This window comes from Spermophilus citellus (assembly GCF_964194105.1).
Source record: "Spermophilus citellus genome assembly, chromosome: 1".
Taxonomy (NCBI): domain Eukaryota; kingdom Metazoa; phylum Chordata; class Mammalia; order Rodentia; family Sciuridae; genus Spermophilus; species Spermophilus citellus.
In genome coordinates, this window is record NC_138182.1 from 216,174,985 (window position 1) to 216,194,596 (window position 19,612).

General features: G+C 36.6%; 1 protein-coding gene across 4 annotated transcripts in view; it reads right to left on the reverse strand.

Annotated features, from left to right (window-relative positions):
* The window catches only part of RASA1 (RAS p21 protein activator 1), a 106,698-nt gene extending 102,027 nt beyond the window's left edge, over positions 1-4,671 (reverse strand). For all 4 annotated transcript variants that reach the window (XR_014022077.1, XM_081294930.1, XM_081294931.1 and 1 more), the window contains exon 1: positions 3,461-4,671. Coding sequence is in view for 3 of the 4 variants with exons in the window: in XM_081294930.1 (XP_081151056.1) it covers positions 3,461-3,978 (518 nt within the window). In the remaining variant the exon portion in view is untranslated. The remainder of the gene's footprint in view (positions 1-3,460) is intronic.
* Positions 4,672-19,612: the final 14,941 nt, after the last annotated feature.

The window sequence follows — 19,612 nt, forward strand, 5'->3', positions numbered from 1 at the left end:
CAGATGCCAGGCAAACAATATCAAAGGCAAAGCATGCCTGGTGGAAACTACAGCAAAATGGAGAGCCAACTACCCATATAAAACTGGCAACCACTACTCAGCTCTAACAATCTACTCTCAATCAGGAACAGCCACCAGGTATAGCCACGTCCTGTGACTTTTCAAGAGGTTACAAAAATTAAGACTTCTTAAATGTGACATCTTCTTATTTTTAAAAGATGGCAACTAATTACTAAATATTCCAAGTAGACTAAAAGCAAACAATATATATCTGTGGGTTGGATTCTCATCAAAGGCCTCTGGTACTCCAGGCTAACAGTTCAAAAATCTCTAAATTATTAAAGGTACACTAGGAGAACAATTCCTATTTATCATCACCCTTCAGTCCTATAGAAAAGTAACAAGGACTATGAAAAAGTTCCATAAAATTACAGAGTACCACTGACAAAGTCCTTTAATTTAAACTTTCTTTCTATTGAAAAAGAAATGCCAGCAGTTTTAGATACAGAAATTTTCACAGCAGAAAAAAAAAATACAGGGAGAATTTTTTTTTTATTTCAAAAAACTTGAAAAAGGAAGATATTTTTTAAAATAATAGTTAAACTTACACAAACACTTCCAGCCTTAACCAAACTCATGAAAATGCTTAGTAATAAGCATGAGACTAATGATGCATCATGCACACAGACAGGCTATGAAATACTAATAGTGTTAATATATTTCCATTGATCGGTCTACAGACTGCCACTGGACTCTCGAGTTCAACAGCACAAAACCAGCTGAAAACAAGGTTAAACATTTTCCTGACCAGAGAACCCTAGTCTATCAAACTATTAGTTCTCAATAATGTGACCTACACCTTTGTAATACCACGCTATCAATAACTAAAATGATCAGTTATTAGTAGTCAAATATTTATTTAATCCAAGAACACTTCTTCAATTCTTTCTACAAAAGTTGACATTATTTAAACAAGTTGTCAAGTCTGTTTCCTTCCATATAAAAATAAAAATTTATATAGAACATTTGAATGTCACTTCTAGAAATGTTTTACCTTTTGCTGGAAGCCCTTATAAAATTAAAATAAAGTTTTAAATAAAATCAATCATGGTAGGCTTGTCTTTGGAGTTCAAAACATTCTCTAAAACAGCTCTCTGAGCCAGTGTGGTATAGCACCTGTAGTCCCAGTTACTTGAGAGAATGGGCAGGAAGGTAACTTTAACTCAGGAGTTTGAGGCCAGGCTGGGCAATATACTGAGCCCTTATCTCAAAATAATTAAATAGCTATTAATAAAGAAGATGTTCTAACAAAAGAATTAGTAAGCAATCTATTGACAATAAACTTATATTACTGTTATTTGGGGGGACTGCTTATTTATTAGGACACTTAACTATGTACCAGGCACTGTGCTGAATAGTTCAGAATTCTCATTAAATCTTAAAAATAACCATAAGAGAGGTACCATTATTAACCCTATTTTACAGATGTGAACACTAGCATTTCCAAATCATCCATCAAGTAACACAGACAAAATTCCATCCCAAATCTTGACCAACTTCACAATCTGCATGCTTAACAACTACACTTTATTGCCTCCAAGAATTCTGGGTTGATATCTAAGGCACATATTTTTTTAAAAGAGAGAGAAGAGGAAATTTGTATTTCTGAATGACAAAATTTTATAACTACATTAGAAAATAGGATGGTGATGTATCCCAGTGGGTAGAGCTTTTTGCCTGGTATGAGCAAAGAAAGCATGAGGTTTGATTTCCAGCACTGGAAAAAATAAATACTAGAAATGGAGAGTACTTTTTATAACATTAGCAATTCCAATATAGTCATACCAATTTTATTCTTATTCCTAAATATATATAATGATAAAAGTGTCACCTAATGAAATTCTCACAAACACAATTTTTCCTAAGTACTCAATCAGGTCTATTATTAAAAAGCTAATGGGAACACTTTGTACTTTCCACTCAATTTTGCTGTAAACCGAAAACTTCTCTAAAAAAGTCTATTAAAAACAATGTAAGAACTATAATGCTAAATATTCCCAAGCCAATTCAGTTATGAAATGACACAAGACTACATCCTTTCAATATTAGAAGCAGCATTCTGTTTATTATAACCACAGTACTAAGCATGTACTGGGCATTTAATAAGTATTTGTGTAACTGTAAGGTGTGTAAAAATGGAATTTTGAACACTTCCAGAACATTCCCAGGAAAGTATGCAATACACAAATATATGCTGGAACAAAATTAGATCAAAAAAATAAACTGTTGAATAACATAAAAGGAATACAACATTTCTATACCATGGCTGGCATAAATAAGATTACTTTCCACCTTAATTATCAAAAAGTATAGCCTTAAGTAAAAAATGATTATTACAGAATCTTTTCCTAATTAGTTTTTAAGTCCTTTCTAAATCCTCTAAAGAAGCTTATAAAAAAATCTTTTGAATTGTCCATATGAACCAAATCTTTTTTTCCTAATAGAATATTTTCTTAATATTAATTTAAAAACTGATGTATCAAGCAAGTGTTGCATACTACCACATCACATCTCAACATTTTCTTCTCATGGAGGCCCACCTTTATAAATACATACCTAGTGTCATTTATGAAGAGTAGATGTAAGGAATAGGTTCTACCTCATACAAAAGTGATTTGTCCTGTATGTTCTGAAGTAAACTATCAAAATTAAGTTTCAAATGGAATACTATATTGCCCACCAACAAAAAGTGCTGAAGAGAAGCACCATTAGTTATTGGTTTTCTTCAATTTGTATTTACAAAGTCTCAATGTAAAAGTATTACACAAATACTAATAAACAGAAATTCCATAGAACAAGTTACAAACATTGTTGGAAGTGTAGGGCCTTAATCATATGTGTAATTCACACAACTTTTTTTTTTCTGATTTCTCATAAGTAATCGAAGCACTTCTGAATCACTTTTAGTGATTTTGGTAGACAGAAGCTGGGATTTGCAGTTTAACAAAAAGAAAGCATTCTGACCAAAGCGTTTTCCAAATTTTATTAACACTCATTTCATTATTTATACTTTAGTTTCTCACTAAACATCCAGCTTCGACGGGGAACAAACACAGGTTATTATAGGCTGTGACTGCCTTAATAGCTACAGGCTGGGCTGAATCCTGGGACACCACCTCAGTTTGGGAGGGGTAAACCCATATCTGATTCTCACTAGATACACATTTCTTCCCATCTTAAATTTTTACATTTTCCCAGAGGAGCAATAAATACACGAAAACGCCAGGGAGTATGCCTGTAGGGGAGATTACTGATCAAATTAAATTCCGATCCATGAAACCTGAAGCTTCAAAACTTTTCCGAACATATCACAGCTGAAAGAACAAGGTAGGCTTTAGTCTATTCCCACTTCTTGCCTGGAGCCATCTACTCCAATCCAAGAACAGAAATCATGACTTACTGGTTAGTTGGAGGAGCAGTCAGCGGTATGGCCACCTCTTCCTCCTCGTATTCTGGTCCATCCAGAGAGTCACCTTCGTCCACTGTGCCAAGGCCCGCGCCCAAACTGGGCAGCTGAGGCGGCGGCGGCAGAGGGGGAAATCCGCCGATTGGCCCGAGGGTCTCAGAAGGCAATGAAATGGTCCCCTTGGTGAGAGCCATCTCTCCACCAGGTCCGGCAGCAGCAGTAGCACCAGCCACGCCAGCAGCAGCGCCTCCCCCTGTCAGTCCAGCTCCCCCGAGTACCCCCGCAACGGACCCGGCTCCTAGGAACCCTGACCCCAAAGCAGCTCCGCCACCCAGAGTCGCGGCCACTCCAGCCTCCACTAGCCCAGGATAGGGGGCAGCTGCCACGGGCAAGGCCGCGGGTATCTTCACCCGACACACTGCCGGATAGGCGCTGGAGCCCGCTGCTGCACCGCCTCCTGCTCCGGCAGTCACCGGGCCGCCTTCCTCACTGCCGGCCTCGGCCGCCATCATGTTGAAGCCCGCTCTACCCTGCCTACCCTGCCTGCCCCGGAGCCCCGGGGGCCAGTAGGCCCCGGCTCCGAGCCGCCCCACCCAGACGCGTCCCCACTTCAGCTCCCTAGGCGGAGGAAACAACAACAAAAGGAGAGAGTCCGCCGCCGCGCCCCCTCTTCGGGCCACAGCCCAAGATCGGGAGCAGCCTGGGATACGGGAAGCGAAGTGGGCAAAAAACCCAGCGCCAGCACAAACGCCACCCAAACCTCACCTTACACACCCACACTCACGCACACACATGCACAAAAGCGGAAAACTTCCTGGCTTCAGTAAAGAGGAAGGGAAGCCCAGGGAAAGCGACTGAGACGGCTGCTGCTCCTTCAGCCGCCGCCGCCGCCGCTTCTTCACCACCCCAGTTCCGGCCACCCCCACCGCAGCCACAGTCGGTGCCGCTGCTGGGGCTGGGGCTGGGGCCACTGCAGCCGCTTCATCCTCCACCCGGCAGGAGCCGCGAGGGGTGGGGAGGAGAGGAGGAAGAGGGGCGGGGTAGTGGGGAAATTGAACTGCTCACTACCTGGAGCACTCAGTTAGTGAAACCCAAGAGAGAAAGGAAGGCGGGGTAGGAGAGGACGGGCGGAGGGAAGGAAGGGCGGCAAAGGAGGAGGGAGAGGGCAGCTTCTACGCAGGCGCATTCCAGTCGCAGGGCCGAGGGGCCGGGCCTGGAGGGAGGAAAGGGAAAAGTAGGGAGGGAAGGAAGCGGCGGGGACGCGCTCGCCGCGTCCCTTGGGCTCCGAGCGCGTGGCGGTGCGGTCCCTTCTCCAGTCGCTGTGGCCAGCGGCGCGCGCCTGCCTCACCGGGCTTTGTCTGATGCGCCGGAGGGAAGAGTACTTAAGAACGCGACGGGAGTGCTGGAGAACCTGCCGGCGGTGTAGAGGAAGGAAAGGAAAACGAAAATGCCCGAAGCTAGTTCCCTACTTTCTGACCTGTGGAAAAAACCGCCTCAGCCGGCGGCACAGAAACTAGAAGGGGCGAGTAGCCTGCTACAAAGATCAGGGCAGTACTATTAACGTGCTCTTCGTTCTTGTATTGCATTGTACAAATCAGCATATAACAATTACATGTTTAAAAAAATAAATAAACTAGATCCTAGCACTCAAGAAAGGAAACGAAATGGATAAAGGGAGCTATGTGAGAAAGAGGGATGGAAATTTTGGGTAGAAATAGTAGCTGTGAAGTCACATTTCTGCCATATATGTATGTTTTCTTCCCCTGCTGTCTCACATAAACGTATTTTCCTGTGCCATTACAAGTCTGTCAGGTACTAATAAAGAAGTATGAAAACGAAAGGTGCCACAGAAGACAAATCAATCTACTTTTGTCCTGCTTTTTGCGCAAGACTGCAGAACATGATCCAAGATGCATGTGTCAATGGACAGAGCACCTTTATGTCAAACCTCAAGAATGTCCCAGAGTGCCAGTTATATATAGTTTCCAAAATTATCAATAAATTCAAGTTTTACCCTTCAAATAGCCAAAGAGAGGGGCTTTGTTTTGTCTTTTATCCTAAAGTATATATAAATTATTAAGTTGTCCTTTAGTATACTCAGGGGATTGCTTCCAGTACCAAAATCTGAGAATGATCAAGTCCCTTACATAAAATGGTGTGATATTTTCTTATATGCACATCCTCTCATACACTAAGTCATCTCTAGATTATACTTATAATACCTAATACAATGTAAATATCATGTACACGGTTATTGCATTGTATTGTTCAGGGAATAATGTCATGAAAAAAAAAGTCTGTTCATGTTCAATACAAATGCAGTTTGGTTTTTTTTAGAGAGAGAATTTTTTAATATTTATTCTTTAATTTTCGGTAGACACAACATCTTTATTTTATTTTTATGTGGTGCTGAGAATCAAACCCAGCGCCCCCGCACATGCCAGGGGAGCGTACTACAGCTTGAGCCACATCCCAGCCCACAAATGCAGTTATTTTTTCAAATAATAGTGTATGCCTCTTAAATAGTGTAACTGAGAGAACAAAGATGGATTAGTCTCAAAAGCTGGACTTCATACAGTGGATTCAAACCAGAAATAATAGCCCTGGAACTTGTAAGAAAGGACAATTCTCATGCCCCACCTAAGACCTTCTGAATTAGCAACTGTACAGCAATCTATTTTTTAACCAGTCCTCCCAGTATTGTACACTTAAATTTCAGAACCAATATACTAGAGTATAATATGATAATCAGGATGTAGGTAAGCAATGCCTTTAAAATGTTCTGAAAGAACAAATAGGTGTCATTCAGTAAATGGTGAATAAGAGATGTGGATACTGGGTTCCTATGCTCTGGCTATTCTACAAAGGAGGTTAGGAAGTGAGAAAAATACAGAATGAAGCAGTTTCACGATCCTTAAAATAAATAACAAAGTACTACTTCTTCTTGTGGACTTTCTGAGAACAATTTTTCTTTTAAATGTAGACCCCCAGAGTTATAAGATCATCAAAGTACCTACTGTGCCTGCTACCTAATGTATAAAACCCAAGTACAACTTCTCCAAATTTTCATATAGTTGGTACTTAAAAACCAGTCCTCCAACTCTCTACCCCTATCAGTACCATCAGCTATGGAATGAACTTGAACTATCAGTTTCTCACTATCCCCTGGCAATCACACATCTCTAAATGCTCAAACCCCATCTACTGGAGAATCCACCATCAGGATTACTACTCTAATCACCTAATTACCTCCTTCTTCTGTTTTGCTCCTTCCCTGTCGGTGCCCCCCACCCACCCACTAGGGATTGAACCCAGGGGCACTTAACCATTGAGCCACATCCTCAGCCCTTTTTAATTTTTTTCTTTTGAGATGAGTCTCACTATGTTGCTTAGACTGACTTTGAACTTTCAATCCTCCTGCCTCAGCCTCCAAATCTGCTGGGATTACAAACATGCACTACCATGCCTGGCCTGTTTTGAAAAATTTCAGTATTTAATATAGTCTAATCTATTATACACTATTATATTGTTTTCTAATAAACTTTTAGGTGTATGAATCTACAAAAACTTACTACAAATGTGACCTGTGGTCTATCTTTCTCCCTAGCTCAGTTCTAGGCATACTTGACACACTGCTTTGAACAGATATCCATCCTTTTAAAATGTACTAGATATAAAGTAAAATAAACAGTCAATTAAATTGCTAGATAATGTTGAACAGGTAAATATTGAAAAACAGAACAGCATGCAAAAAGAGAAAAATTCAAAATGCCTTTTACCTTTAGTAAAATAGTCCATTATATCTGTGATTTTAGAAACATATTACATATTGAAATACAATATTTAAGGAAGAATAAGTAATTAAAAATGCTGGGCAAAAACTTATGCATGAAAAGAAACTGAAACTTTCAAATAAGAAAATAAAATTTGCTTATTCTAATTTCATTGGTAACTCAAATATGAATGTAATTAATTTCAAAATATTTTGCAGTTTTGATGCCTCAAATATGTGGAAGGGTAATTCTGACTCAGTAAAAGAGCTAATTTTAGATAACCTGAAGAGATTTATAGCAGATATATGAATAGTTTTCCAATGGGCGGATTGAGAATTAATAAAAAGTTTACAATTGAGTATGAAGAATCTCAAATTATGTCCCTGTACTAGAAAATCCTGAGCTGTTAAAACAGGCTTCCAAGTTTATCTGAATAGTGTCAAAAGATTTCATTGACCCAAAAATTTTGGAAGGAAACCTTTGCTTTTAACCCTAATATCCCCACTGAATTTCTTGACTTCTTTTAAAATCTCCTAGAGCACAACTTTCCTAATTGAGAGATCTTTTAAGAAAATAACATTTAGGAGATACAGGTTAAAGTAAATAGCTCTGTAGAGACTACAGTGCATACATAATAACTAAGAGTCATAAAAAATTATAAGCATTATAGAGAAATTAAAATAATAGTGTGATCTCTGAGGTTATAAAATAAAATTCAAAAGAAATTAGTAGGGACCCTCTTGAAACATTTAAACTTACGGTTAGAAAAGTTTAGACTCTTTAGATCAAACTACCCTTTCTTTTGAAAAATTAAAAAGTTTAAGACTATTACATAGTTTATAATAGTTACACAGTTTACCTTCATTTCCTTTTTTTGCATTTTACAGATTTTTCTTTATGCTTTATCAGAAATTTTCCCCTTTCATTATTTGTGACTCTTTCTTTTGCATAATACTTTCCTCTGACTAAAACATTTACATATATTTTTTTTTTCTTTCTGTACCTTGGCTCTCATGATTGTATTCCATGGTAGAAATAAAAGAGAAAGGAAGTAGAATGGCTTCAGGGCAAGAGAAGTGGAGGAGTCAGGGTGGGTAGGACTCTAGTTCATATTTTCTGTATTGTTACACTCCTATTCTTTGTATATGTGTCAGCAACATTTTAAATACCACCTGAAGCATCTTCCAAAAATTCAAATAACCTTTGACCTTTTCACCTCAGGAATCCAGCAAAGTCTCTAGTTCAGGTTACATTCTTTGATCTACCTGAGAGTCTCCAAGTAACTCCGTCACCTACAAATGATCAAATGCACAGTGCTTCTTAATAGTTTTAAAATAACTTAAATGAAAGAGTTACTGGGGTCTTGAGATGATATTATAGATAATAAGGTGTGAGCTTTAAGTACTTCAGTAATGTGAGTAATGTAATGTGAGTAATGTGAGTAATGTAACTTTATAAAACTAAAAATAGTTTTCAATTTATAACTATTTCTCTACTCATATGTTCTGAAGACTTCAATTTCATTTGCTGAATCTTAACACAACCTTTTATTTTTCAAGTTTCTAGTCATTCTTTATTGTTTAAAAGATGAAATATAATATGTAGCATAATAGCATGTAGGAGTAATTTCTAGACTTCTCACTCTTAAAGATTGTTTCAACAAAAATGGAGAGACTATTGGGCTGGGGTTGTGGTTCAGCAGTAGAGCATGTGCAAGGTGCTAGATTTGATCCTCAGCACCACATAGAAATAAATAAACAAAATAAAGGTATTTTGTCCAACTACAACTAAAACAAAGATATTTTTAAAAATGGAGAGACTATTGAATTGTTAAGGAGTCTGCTAATTTTTGAAGTGCGGTGGGTTTTGCTATTGTTAACTACCATTTATTGCTATTCTTTTCATAAAAGAAAAAGACATTTCAAGGCAGGTAGGCAGGAAGCAGGTAGGCAAGAAAAGAAAAGAAAAAATTTCAGGAAAAAAATAAAGTTTTTTGAATTATAATTTCAGCCTTATGAAATGTTTACCAGACATTATTTTCCCATGGATTTATTTTTTGTTACTGATTTGCAGACCATGTAGTTTAGTTTGGATTTCTCTAGAAGCAGACATTGAGACTAGTACCTGAGTGTTGTACTTTATTTGAGTGGTCCCAGGAAATTAAGTAGGAGTTAGGAGGGGAAGAAAGCTAATATTGAGTATGTTAATGAGAAGGTTACCAACATGAGCAACTGAGGCTCCATTACACTGGAAAGATAGCACAGAATTCATTTAACAGTTGTCACTCTTGAGGAACAAAGAAACTGTAGGTTTTATTCATATGTTCTCATTTATCTATCATCGGTTGTGGGCAGCTCCTAAAAGCCCCTCTTCTGCAATACCTTCAGACCACCTTGTATGCAGTTTGAACATCTTGTTGGCTAGAAAAATCCCCAGGTAGAGAGCCACTGGTGCTTGCAGTAAGAGTCCATTGGCATGCACACAACAGGTGAGTGCCAAGCGGTTATGCACTTGACATTAACAGTACCTCCTGCACTTGGATTTGACAACCCCCTGATGAAAAACTCATTTCTGTTAAATAGAGTTACTTTCAAAAGTTGTTATACTTGAACTATTTATATTTAATTTATCCAATTCTCTGACCTACTAAGAACTATTTAGCACAGCACTAAAGAAGCTTATTCAGTGTTAATCATGGTGTGGCTGGTGTGAGAGCTCAAGATTTCTCAGTAATACATTTTGTCTCAGAGCAGTGCTAACCAGAAGAAGTGGTTTCTAATTATTGCCTGATTCCAGTACATACTCTGTCTGTTCTTTTAGTAAAAATGTATTTTCATCTATAAAATAAAATAGAAGCAAAAAGTAGTTATGTGCTGGGCACAGAATAGCTCATTGACTGCAAAATGATAAATATTTAATAAAAACTATCGTGAATACTATGATAGCACCTTTGAGAAGTAGATTAATAAAATATTTTCATTAAAAGTGCCTTATATTTGCAGATATTTTTAAAGGTTTCAAAGTGCTTTCTTGTGCACTCTTTCAGAACTCTGAAAAAGTATGACAATATTATTATTCTCAGTTGGCAGATTTGTAAGGCTTTTGAGTTCTAAAGGTGTGGTCAGTTCATCTCAAGAGATGGATGTCTATTATAAGGATTTCTGGAGAAGCAAGGCAGAACAAGAAAACTGTTCCACAATAAATGTCTAGTGTCATAGGGAACTGTAATAACTCTTATTGTTCAGGATCCAGAAGCAGCTCTTGGGAATTAGCAGGCATGCTCATGGCCATGTCTGAAGAATCAAAACTGTGTTATTATCTCCTTGGGTCACTATACCATTCCCATGACTTAAGCGCTCTGTCACTGCTTCACTGTTCCTCCCAACACAGTCACTGTTTCTACTGATTCTCCACCCTCAGTACCACCATCGCTCTCTCCATACTTCTCTACTTTATGATTCCTATTTAGTAGTGGTCTTCACTGCTTTTATGTTTCTACTTATAACATGCCAAGGGTACAATGGTGAACTGAAGTAGTTGGGTTCTTTGATCTTATGGAGCACATAGGTTAGAAAGAGAGGTAAACATTTAACCAAGTAGCCACAGAGATAAATGTAGCATTTGTGGTAGACTGGGGGTATAGCTCAGATTTCAAAAAGCCAGATGTGGAGGCCTCACCATCTTGTTCACAATCCTCTATACACATTCCCATTGTTGCTGTCATTTGGTCATGGTTTGCTACACAGCAGGAAAGACATATTCTAACCACCCTACTGTAGATAAACTTTATGTACCTTGTTCTAAGATCTGTTAATGAAGTCTAAGATTAGCAGATATTCATATCACAACATTTGGATGACATCTAAATGCTGGCCCCTTCCTCCTGCAAATATTTTTCTTCATTTAGTGTTCAAAAATTCCATTTTCTTCAGTCACTGGTGTCAGACTCCTTTGCCAGATGATTTCCATCTTCTCAAGTTCTAAATATTAGTAGTTTCCTTGGCTTTTTCACTTTATACTATTCTTTCCCAATAATTCTATCTAAATCTATGAATTTAAATACCATGTATATGTAGACGATTCCCAAATATCTCCAACTCTAGCCTCTTAGCTCAAACTGTCCTAACAGGGGCGATGGCCAGCATCTCATTGGGGGCTTCTGCTTCCTGCCCAGGAGGATGTAAGCCAACTAAAACTTAAAAGTCTCAAATAATTAGTGAAGAGCAAAACACAAATGGCCAGAAATATATTTACAAAAGCAAAGCCTCTGATTAATCTAGTCCACATGGGTGCTAAAACTAGACAAAGAAAATATGGCTCCAGTGGTTTATTTAAGGGGCTACATCAAAGGCAGGGATAAGTTTTCAAGGATGGAGTCTAGTAGTCAGCAGGTTGACTGGCATCTTCTAAGGTCACACCCATCTCAGGTGCTGTGTGCATCTCTGGCAGAGTTTGAGGAGGAAGTTTACCTGCATCAGGTGATCAATCCCCATGGAGGTTCCACATGAAGTTCCCAATACCAGTCTTATCCCCTAATTAGGCTATGTTGAGCAACATAGTCCACACGCAGCCCACGGTCAGCTTGTGACACTGTCCCTTGGCACTCCACGTGAACATCTCACATCCAAAAGAGAATTCTAAAATGCACCACACATAATAACACTATCTTCAGTATCCCCCAGGTAGTACATGGTGTCACACTCACCTACTGGCCGAAAACCTAGATGACATCATCGGATCCCTCTCTTTCTCACATCTCACATTTAATTCATCAGCATGTCCTGTCACCTCTGCCTTCAAATTATGTCTTTCCATTGGGCTATTAGAACAAAATGTCATAAACTGGGTAGCTTATAAACAACAGAAATTTATTTCTCACAGTTCTGGAGACTGGGAAATCCAAGCTAAAAGTATCAGCAGATTTGGAAGCTGGGGAGGGCCCATTTCCTGATGCATAGATGGCACCTTCTTACCGCATCCTTACACTTTAAGGGGACAAGTTAGTTCTCTGAGCATTCTTTTCTAAGGATGCTAATCTATTCATGAGGGCTCCGCCTTCATGACTCATCACTTTCCAAAGATCCCACTTCCCAATACCATAACCTTGAGGGTTAGGGTTTCAACCAATGAATATAAGAGGGACACAAGCACTCAGACTACAGCACTGTATTTTAGCACATTTCAATCTTGATTGCTACTACCCCAGTCTAAGCCACTATCATCTCTTACCTGAACTACAATAAAATCAATCTTTTACCAATTTTTTTCCTCCACTTTTACTCTACACACATTTGCCAGAGTGACCTTCTAAAACTGTAAATCAAATCACTTCAAATCCCTTTTTTAAAATTCTTCCATCACATATAATAAAAGGCAGACATCTTCTGATGGTCTCAATGGCCCTATATGACATGGCTCCTGTGTTTCTCTTAAACCTCATCTTCTGCCACATACATGTACTCTTCAACGATAGTTCTGTCACACTGAGTTATCTTGCTATTTTTTGAATATACCAGGAAACCTCGTATCGCAGAGATTTTAGGATTACTATATCTGTGATATGGATTTAGGATAAAGAGAGAGAGATTAAAGAAATCAACCACAAGCCATTGAGATGCAGAAAGTATGGTTGAACTTGAACTTGAACTCCAGTTATATGCCCTTGTAAAATGAGTGAAGTGTGCAAACAAAGGAAAAACTGATGTGAAATTGTGTAGTTCCATCCTTCTTCCACCTCTTGTCCAGTCCCTAGCACTGGCCCTGTATAAATATTAACATCCTACACCAATGGGTTGCTCTCTTTTCTAGAGATAACCGTATTCTCCCTTGAGTGCACATTACTTGCTTTACCCCAAAGGCATCTCTTTTTGAAATTGCCCTCTCTGCTCACTTGAATATGTATCTACTTTCCTAAATAAACTCGGTGTCCATGCCTTTGGTGCATGTTGAAATTCTTTTCCCTCACGTATGCCAAGAAGCCAGCTGGTCTTAAGTTGAGTGCCCCCTTCCCTCTGGGCACTCCTTAGACCCTTCTCCAGACACATCTCTTACCACATATACTCTGCATGAAATACTTTAACTAGAGCTTTGACTGGCTTCCTTCCTTCCTTTCATTGAAGTGTGCTTAAATGTCATAGCCTCATCAAGTTCTTCTCTGACCCTTAACCACGAAAAGCCTCCACCAAAGAAGAAGAATCAAAGGATAAGTAAATAGAAGTGACATGTCATTGGGTATTTATGACAACAATCTTGTACTTTCCCCTTGCCATAAAGATAAAATATACCAGACAGAGGCCATTGCTTTAGTCAGGATCCCAAAATAAGATGAAGCAGCTGGGCATGGTGGCACATGCCTGTAACCCCAGCAACTCAGAGGGCTGAAGCAAGAGGATCACAAGTTCAAGGCCAGCCTCAGCAACTTAGTGAGACCCTAAGCAACTTAACTTCGCAAGACACTGTCTCAAAATGAAAAATAAAAAGGACTGAGGATATGGCTCAGTGGTAAAGCATTCTGGATTCTATCTCCTGTACTAAAACAGCAAATGATGGGTAGAACAACATCAGGCCAACATGTAATATGAGCAAGGAATAAATTATTGTTATTTTAAGTAACAGAATTCTAGGATTGATTATTTCTGAAACAAAGTTGACTGACCAACATCTATAACAACTGGAATAAAACATACTAAAAAAAAGTCATTTTGGGTTAAATTCATGGACAGAAGAATGCTACAGTTTTATGTAAGCCCCAAATCTGGATTACAAAATAACTTTGGTTACCATTTGGAAATAACCAGAAATATCTTCCATAAGATTATGAAGTTGGCAGTTGCCACCAGGAAGAGGGTCCTCTTGAGAACTTTAACAATGCTGGCACCCAAATCTAGGACCTCCAGCCTTTAGAATTGTGAGAAATAAGTTTCTGTAATTTATAAGCCACTCACACTATGGTAATCTGTTATAACAGCTAACACTAAGACAGCTTTGGAATCTGTATTGTCTACATAACTGTTAACCAAAGATAAGTCGAAATTCCTTGATTTATTTACAGAATCCCAGTAATATTTAAAGCACAAATAATTAGGCTTTTGTTTGGGGATGGAGATTTCTTTGTTCTTTTAGACTGAGGTATTAAAATTAATTTTATATTCACCATTTTGCCATTTCTCTATTTGCTTTATTAGTAACTTATTGTTATTGTTGTTAATATTAGTGGAAGTTGAGGTGAAAAGCCAGGGCCTTGTGCAAACTATTCAGGTACTCTATTACTGAGTTACATTCACAGCCTTGTTTATTAGTAAAATCTAAAGCCAATGAGGGTTTATGAATTTGTGATTGGTTATTTTTTTATAAATGTTTTTTATGTCTTATAATAAAGATATCCATTATGTTTCTATACTTGTTTGAGGTGCTTAAACTAACTAGAAAAGCATTTTAAGGATTTTCATTTAAAAAGTCAAAGCAAATACAGTAGATTAAAAAATACATGGGGCTACAGTTATAGCTCAGTGGTAGAGTGCTTGCCTTGCACATGTAAGGCACTGGGTTTGATCCACAGCACCACATAAAAATAAGTAAAATAAAATAAAGATATTGTGTCCACCTTAAAAAAAATCTTTAAAAAATGTAGTGACATTATTTTCCAAACCAGCCAATAATGTATGACTTGGGCACATAGCCTGACTTCTTTAAAATGTTCTTTCCTTAAATAAAATAATAGCCTTTTAAGACTTGGCATTAAGCTTATAGCATGAGATGATTTTGACCTAAAATCTCTTATTCTCTTAAATGCATTATTATATTGATGTTATTTCCTGAGCCTTCCAACTGAGGTCATGTACAATATGCTGCTTATATAATCTCTAACCTTAGATGATAAAAATCTATTTAGTTTTTGGTTCTATTAAACCAATTGTTTTCACCTAATTAAATAATTATTGAAAGATTGTGCAGTTATATGTATTACTTTCTTTATATTTTATAGCTATAAAATCTTCATATAATATCCATCTGCTATGAATGAAAGTTCTGAATTTAAAAAACAAAGCTCTGTGATTCATTTTCATCTAAAAATAATCTGCTGCCTCTATAACTTTTTTTTTATAGATGGATCTCATTATGGTCCCCAGGTTCATCTTCAACCTGGGCTTAAGTAGTCTCGGTCTCTGAACTGTCTGGGACTACAGGAGTATGCCATTCCACCCAGTTCCTAGCAATTATTTTTTTATTTTTAAGTTGATTTATTTTTCTTTTTGGATAAATTAATGTGATATTAACATTTTCTTTCATTTTACATACTAGGCGAACATATTTTCTGTAATTTTGGCTTATTTAAAACGAATCCATTGTTCCTTTTTTTTCTTTTTGTGGTGCTGGGGATAGAACCGATAACCTCACACATGCTAGGCACCCCACCACAGAGGCATATCACTAGCTCAGTTCCCCACTTTAACAATAGTACTTATAATTTATATGTTTCCAAAATTTCTGTATCCCAAATTCTATAGTAGCAAATATTTTATATTTTTATAAATATTTTGATCTATTGTTCTAATATATTACCACTCATTTTTATTTATGTAATTAAAATGTAAGCAATGTGATGCCAAGAGTTAAGAACCCTACAGGGAAAGGACCCAGATTATGGCAGATCCCGAGTTGTTTATTCACATTCCTCCTCACACCTCCCATATTGCTAAGTGAACTTTTTCCAACCACCCTTGCAACTAAACATGACATGTGAACTTCAGTTCATTGTAGCTTCAAGATTTATGTCATAATTAAAACACTTTCTTCATTATAAGACTACTAGAAAATCTCCCAAGTTATATTCTGGTGTTCTTTATGGTTTAACTTTTTATGTTGTTTTAATATTTGGTTCACCTGAAATCTATTTTGATATGAGGAATGAGGTACTTATCTCCCTTTTCTAAACATAACTTCCTCTTTTCATGAACTTTTTGTTGTTATTTTGCTTGTTCTTCCATTACACAACTATCTAACTTTCAAAAAAGTTTTTGACTCTCAGCAGTAAAGTATTATTAAAGAGAGAAAGTCACATTAAGACTTTCATATTTTAATTATCTTTGGCATTCAGGGAACGTTTCTATTATATTTAAACATTTGGATAATGTAAGATAAAAAAAAACCTACTTAAAATTCCTCTCCTTTCCTACACCCCATACAAACATCCACTTCATAGTGAAAATACCAAGGAAGAAAACCCTTCATGAATAAATGTAAGATATGATGATGCACCCACAATTTTGTTGAAAAAAAATTTGGCATATAATAGAGATTTCTGGTACCACAGAATTTAAAAAGTCAAATAGAGGCCTTCTACTATTTTTTATATGTTTGTTTTGTTTCATTTTAAACTTTATTTTATTTGTTTATATGAGGATTGAACCCAGTGCTTCACACATAGAAGGCAAGCATTCTACCACTGAACTACAGCCCTAGCCCATACTACTTTTTTTAAGAGAGGAATCACTTCCTACTCTTAAAAGAGAAGAGATATGGTTCATGAATATCCTTTTCCTTTCAGTGAATCATATTATCTTTACATGTAGAAATAAAATGCAACCACTTACAAGTATCATCAGTTAGGGCTATAGGTTATAGGAAGATCCCCTTCAAAATAATATGTATGTTTATCAAATATATTTGAGACTACATGTATATTATACATGAAAATACATATGTAGGGCTGGGGATGTGGCTCAAGCGGTAGCGCGCTCGCCTGGCATGCGTGCGGCCAGGGTTCGATCCCCAGCACCACATACATACAAAGATGTTGTGTTCGCTGAGAACTAAAAATAAATATTAAAATTCTCTCTCTCTCTCTCTCTCTCTCTCTCTCTCTCTCTCTCTCTCTCTCCCTTTTTTTAAAAAAAGAAGAAAATGCATATGTATAGATACACACATATACATACACAACACATATGCATATACATAAATAAAACTGACAAAACATTGATACTTGTTGAAGTTTGATGAAGTACATGGGAGTTTACCATCCTATTTCTTCTACTTTTTTATGTTTGATTAGTTTCAAAATGAAGAAAAAAGAGTAATATTTTAAACTTCTGTAAATCATTTGTATGATGATCTTCATATGAAGATCCTTAGAACAATGGGGTAAGAGTTTCTCTGCCAAGAGTGATTCACTTCAGAAACATGAATTCAAATCAACCATTTAATCAACTGGGATTAAAAATCTGTTTCCCAAACAATTTTGAGATAACCTTTATCTAAATAAATAAAAAATAAGGAAAGAAAGAAGAAAGAAAAAGAAAAAAAGGAAGAGCCTAAAAGGAAGATAGTTTATGTATATATATGGTTCTAAAGCTGGGCATGATGCTGCACACCTATAATCTCAACAGCTCAGGAGGTTGAGGCAGGAGGATCTCAAGTTCAAAGCCAGCCTCAGCAACTTAGCAAGATCCTGTCTCAAAATAAAAAATAAAACAGGTTGAGGATGTGGCTCAGTGGTGAAGGGCCCTGGGCTCAATCTCTAGTATGAAATAATAACAACAACAAATGGTTCTGAAGACATCTATAAAATATTTCTGAAAGCATAAATGCCTTTCCATTACATGGAAGTTGCATCATAACATTCTGTTTAGTGTGGCTGACTGTTATGAGGCAATATTACATCCCCGATTTTAGGACATTATGTCATAGTTTTGTACCTATTTATTATTTCTTTAGAGAACAAAGACTCTCTGCACTATAGTTTTGAGCTATTAAGGCAAATTTAGATTTTAAAATAAAAACAGTATGACATTTAGATTAGTAAGGACCAAAATAGATAAATAAACGTCTGACTTCCATTTCAAACTTAAGATTCAAATATTCTTTAATTTAATGTGCAAGATTGAACATAAAGAGGTTTATCTTCATTAAAGTAACATTTGTATTGAATTCACACTTAAAATTTTCTATAGCTTCATTTTCAACAGAATTTATTTCTGCAGAGTGTTAGTCAAAAAAATTAGAAATAAGGTTTTTGTTGAATGTTGTATGCCCTGTTCCCCACTAGCTCCTTCCCATAGATGACTCAAGCCCCAAATTAATCATGTTTATTCTCATCCTCATCTTCCACTAATCAATTAATCAATCAATAAAAATGAATGAAAAAAGAAAAAAAATGAATGGGGTAGAAGCTACCAAAGAATATAAAAAACTATTTTCAAGTACTTTGCAAAAGAGAGTAACTGAATAAGAATGGCTTACTTAATAAAAAGTTGGCAAAGAAGAAAAGAACAAATAGGAGAAAAGAACTTTTTGAAGGCAGGTTGGGGAATTGTGTTTTATTATTGTTTGTTTTATTTTTGGTAGGTAGAGTAAATGCTAGGGAAAACAAGATTGTAACAAAAAGTTTTATGAAGTTTTGAAAAGTGATCAGAATACGCTTATAGAATCCTATATTATTTATTTTGGATGTGTTCCTAAATTGACATGAGTCTGAGGTTGAAATAAGTAGGCCCAGTATTATTCAAGTTTTAGATCTATAAAATGAACTTACTTTAGGTAACTTCAGTTTGTATTAATGGTGCTCCTTAAGGTTAACGTTAAAACATTGATTTCATTATCAATGATTCAAATATTAAATAAGGTTAAATCAAAAGATTGACAAGAAATATTATCTATGGAATTCCCAACTTGATCATTTATTTTTCCCCTAAATTTAGAACACAGTATAATGAAAAAAATCATAGACACTGTTTTTAGTTAAAATAGCTCATGTTCAGATCCACTACATACCAGTTGGATGAGGATAGGCAAATCAAATTTAATGAACTATTCTTCTATATATGTAGTTTCAATGACTAATTTTTTTAGTTCTAGGAATTTTATTTAGTATTTTTTCAAAATTCCCAACTATCATTTTAAAATATGTTTTGTTCTTTATTTTTTTTATATTTTTTGAAACATACCTACTTTATAGTCAATATCTAATAATTCTATTTCCTAAAGTTCTCAGAGGTCTAAACATATTATTTGTTGTCTTTAACTTATAATGAAGGATCTCCTCATGTGTTTTATGACTTTGAATTTTGAGTATTTTTTTTTCATACAGGGGATTGAACTCAGAGGTTTTTAACCACTGAGCTATATCTCCAGCTCTTTTAAATATTTTATTTAGAGACAGGGTTTCGCTAAGTTGCTTAGTGCCTCATTAAGATGCTGAGGCTGGCTTTGACTTGTGATCATCCTGCCTCAGTCTCCCAAGTCCCTGGGAATACAAGTATGTGCCACTCACTGTACCCTGTGGATTTTGAGTACATTTTAACAACAGTCTTATTTGTGAGAATCCTGCATATTATGTAAAATGATTTATATTTTTGCATCTAGGCAATATAGAGTA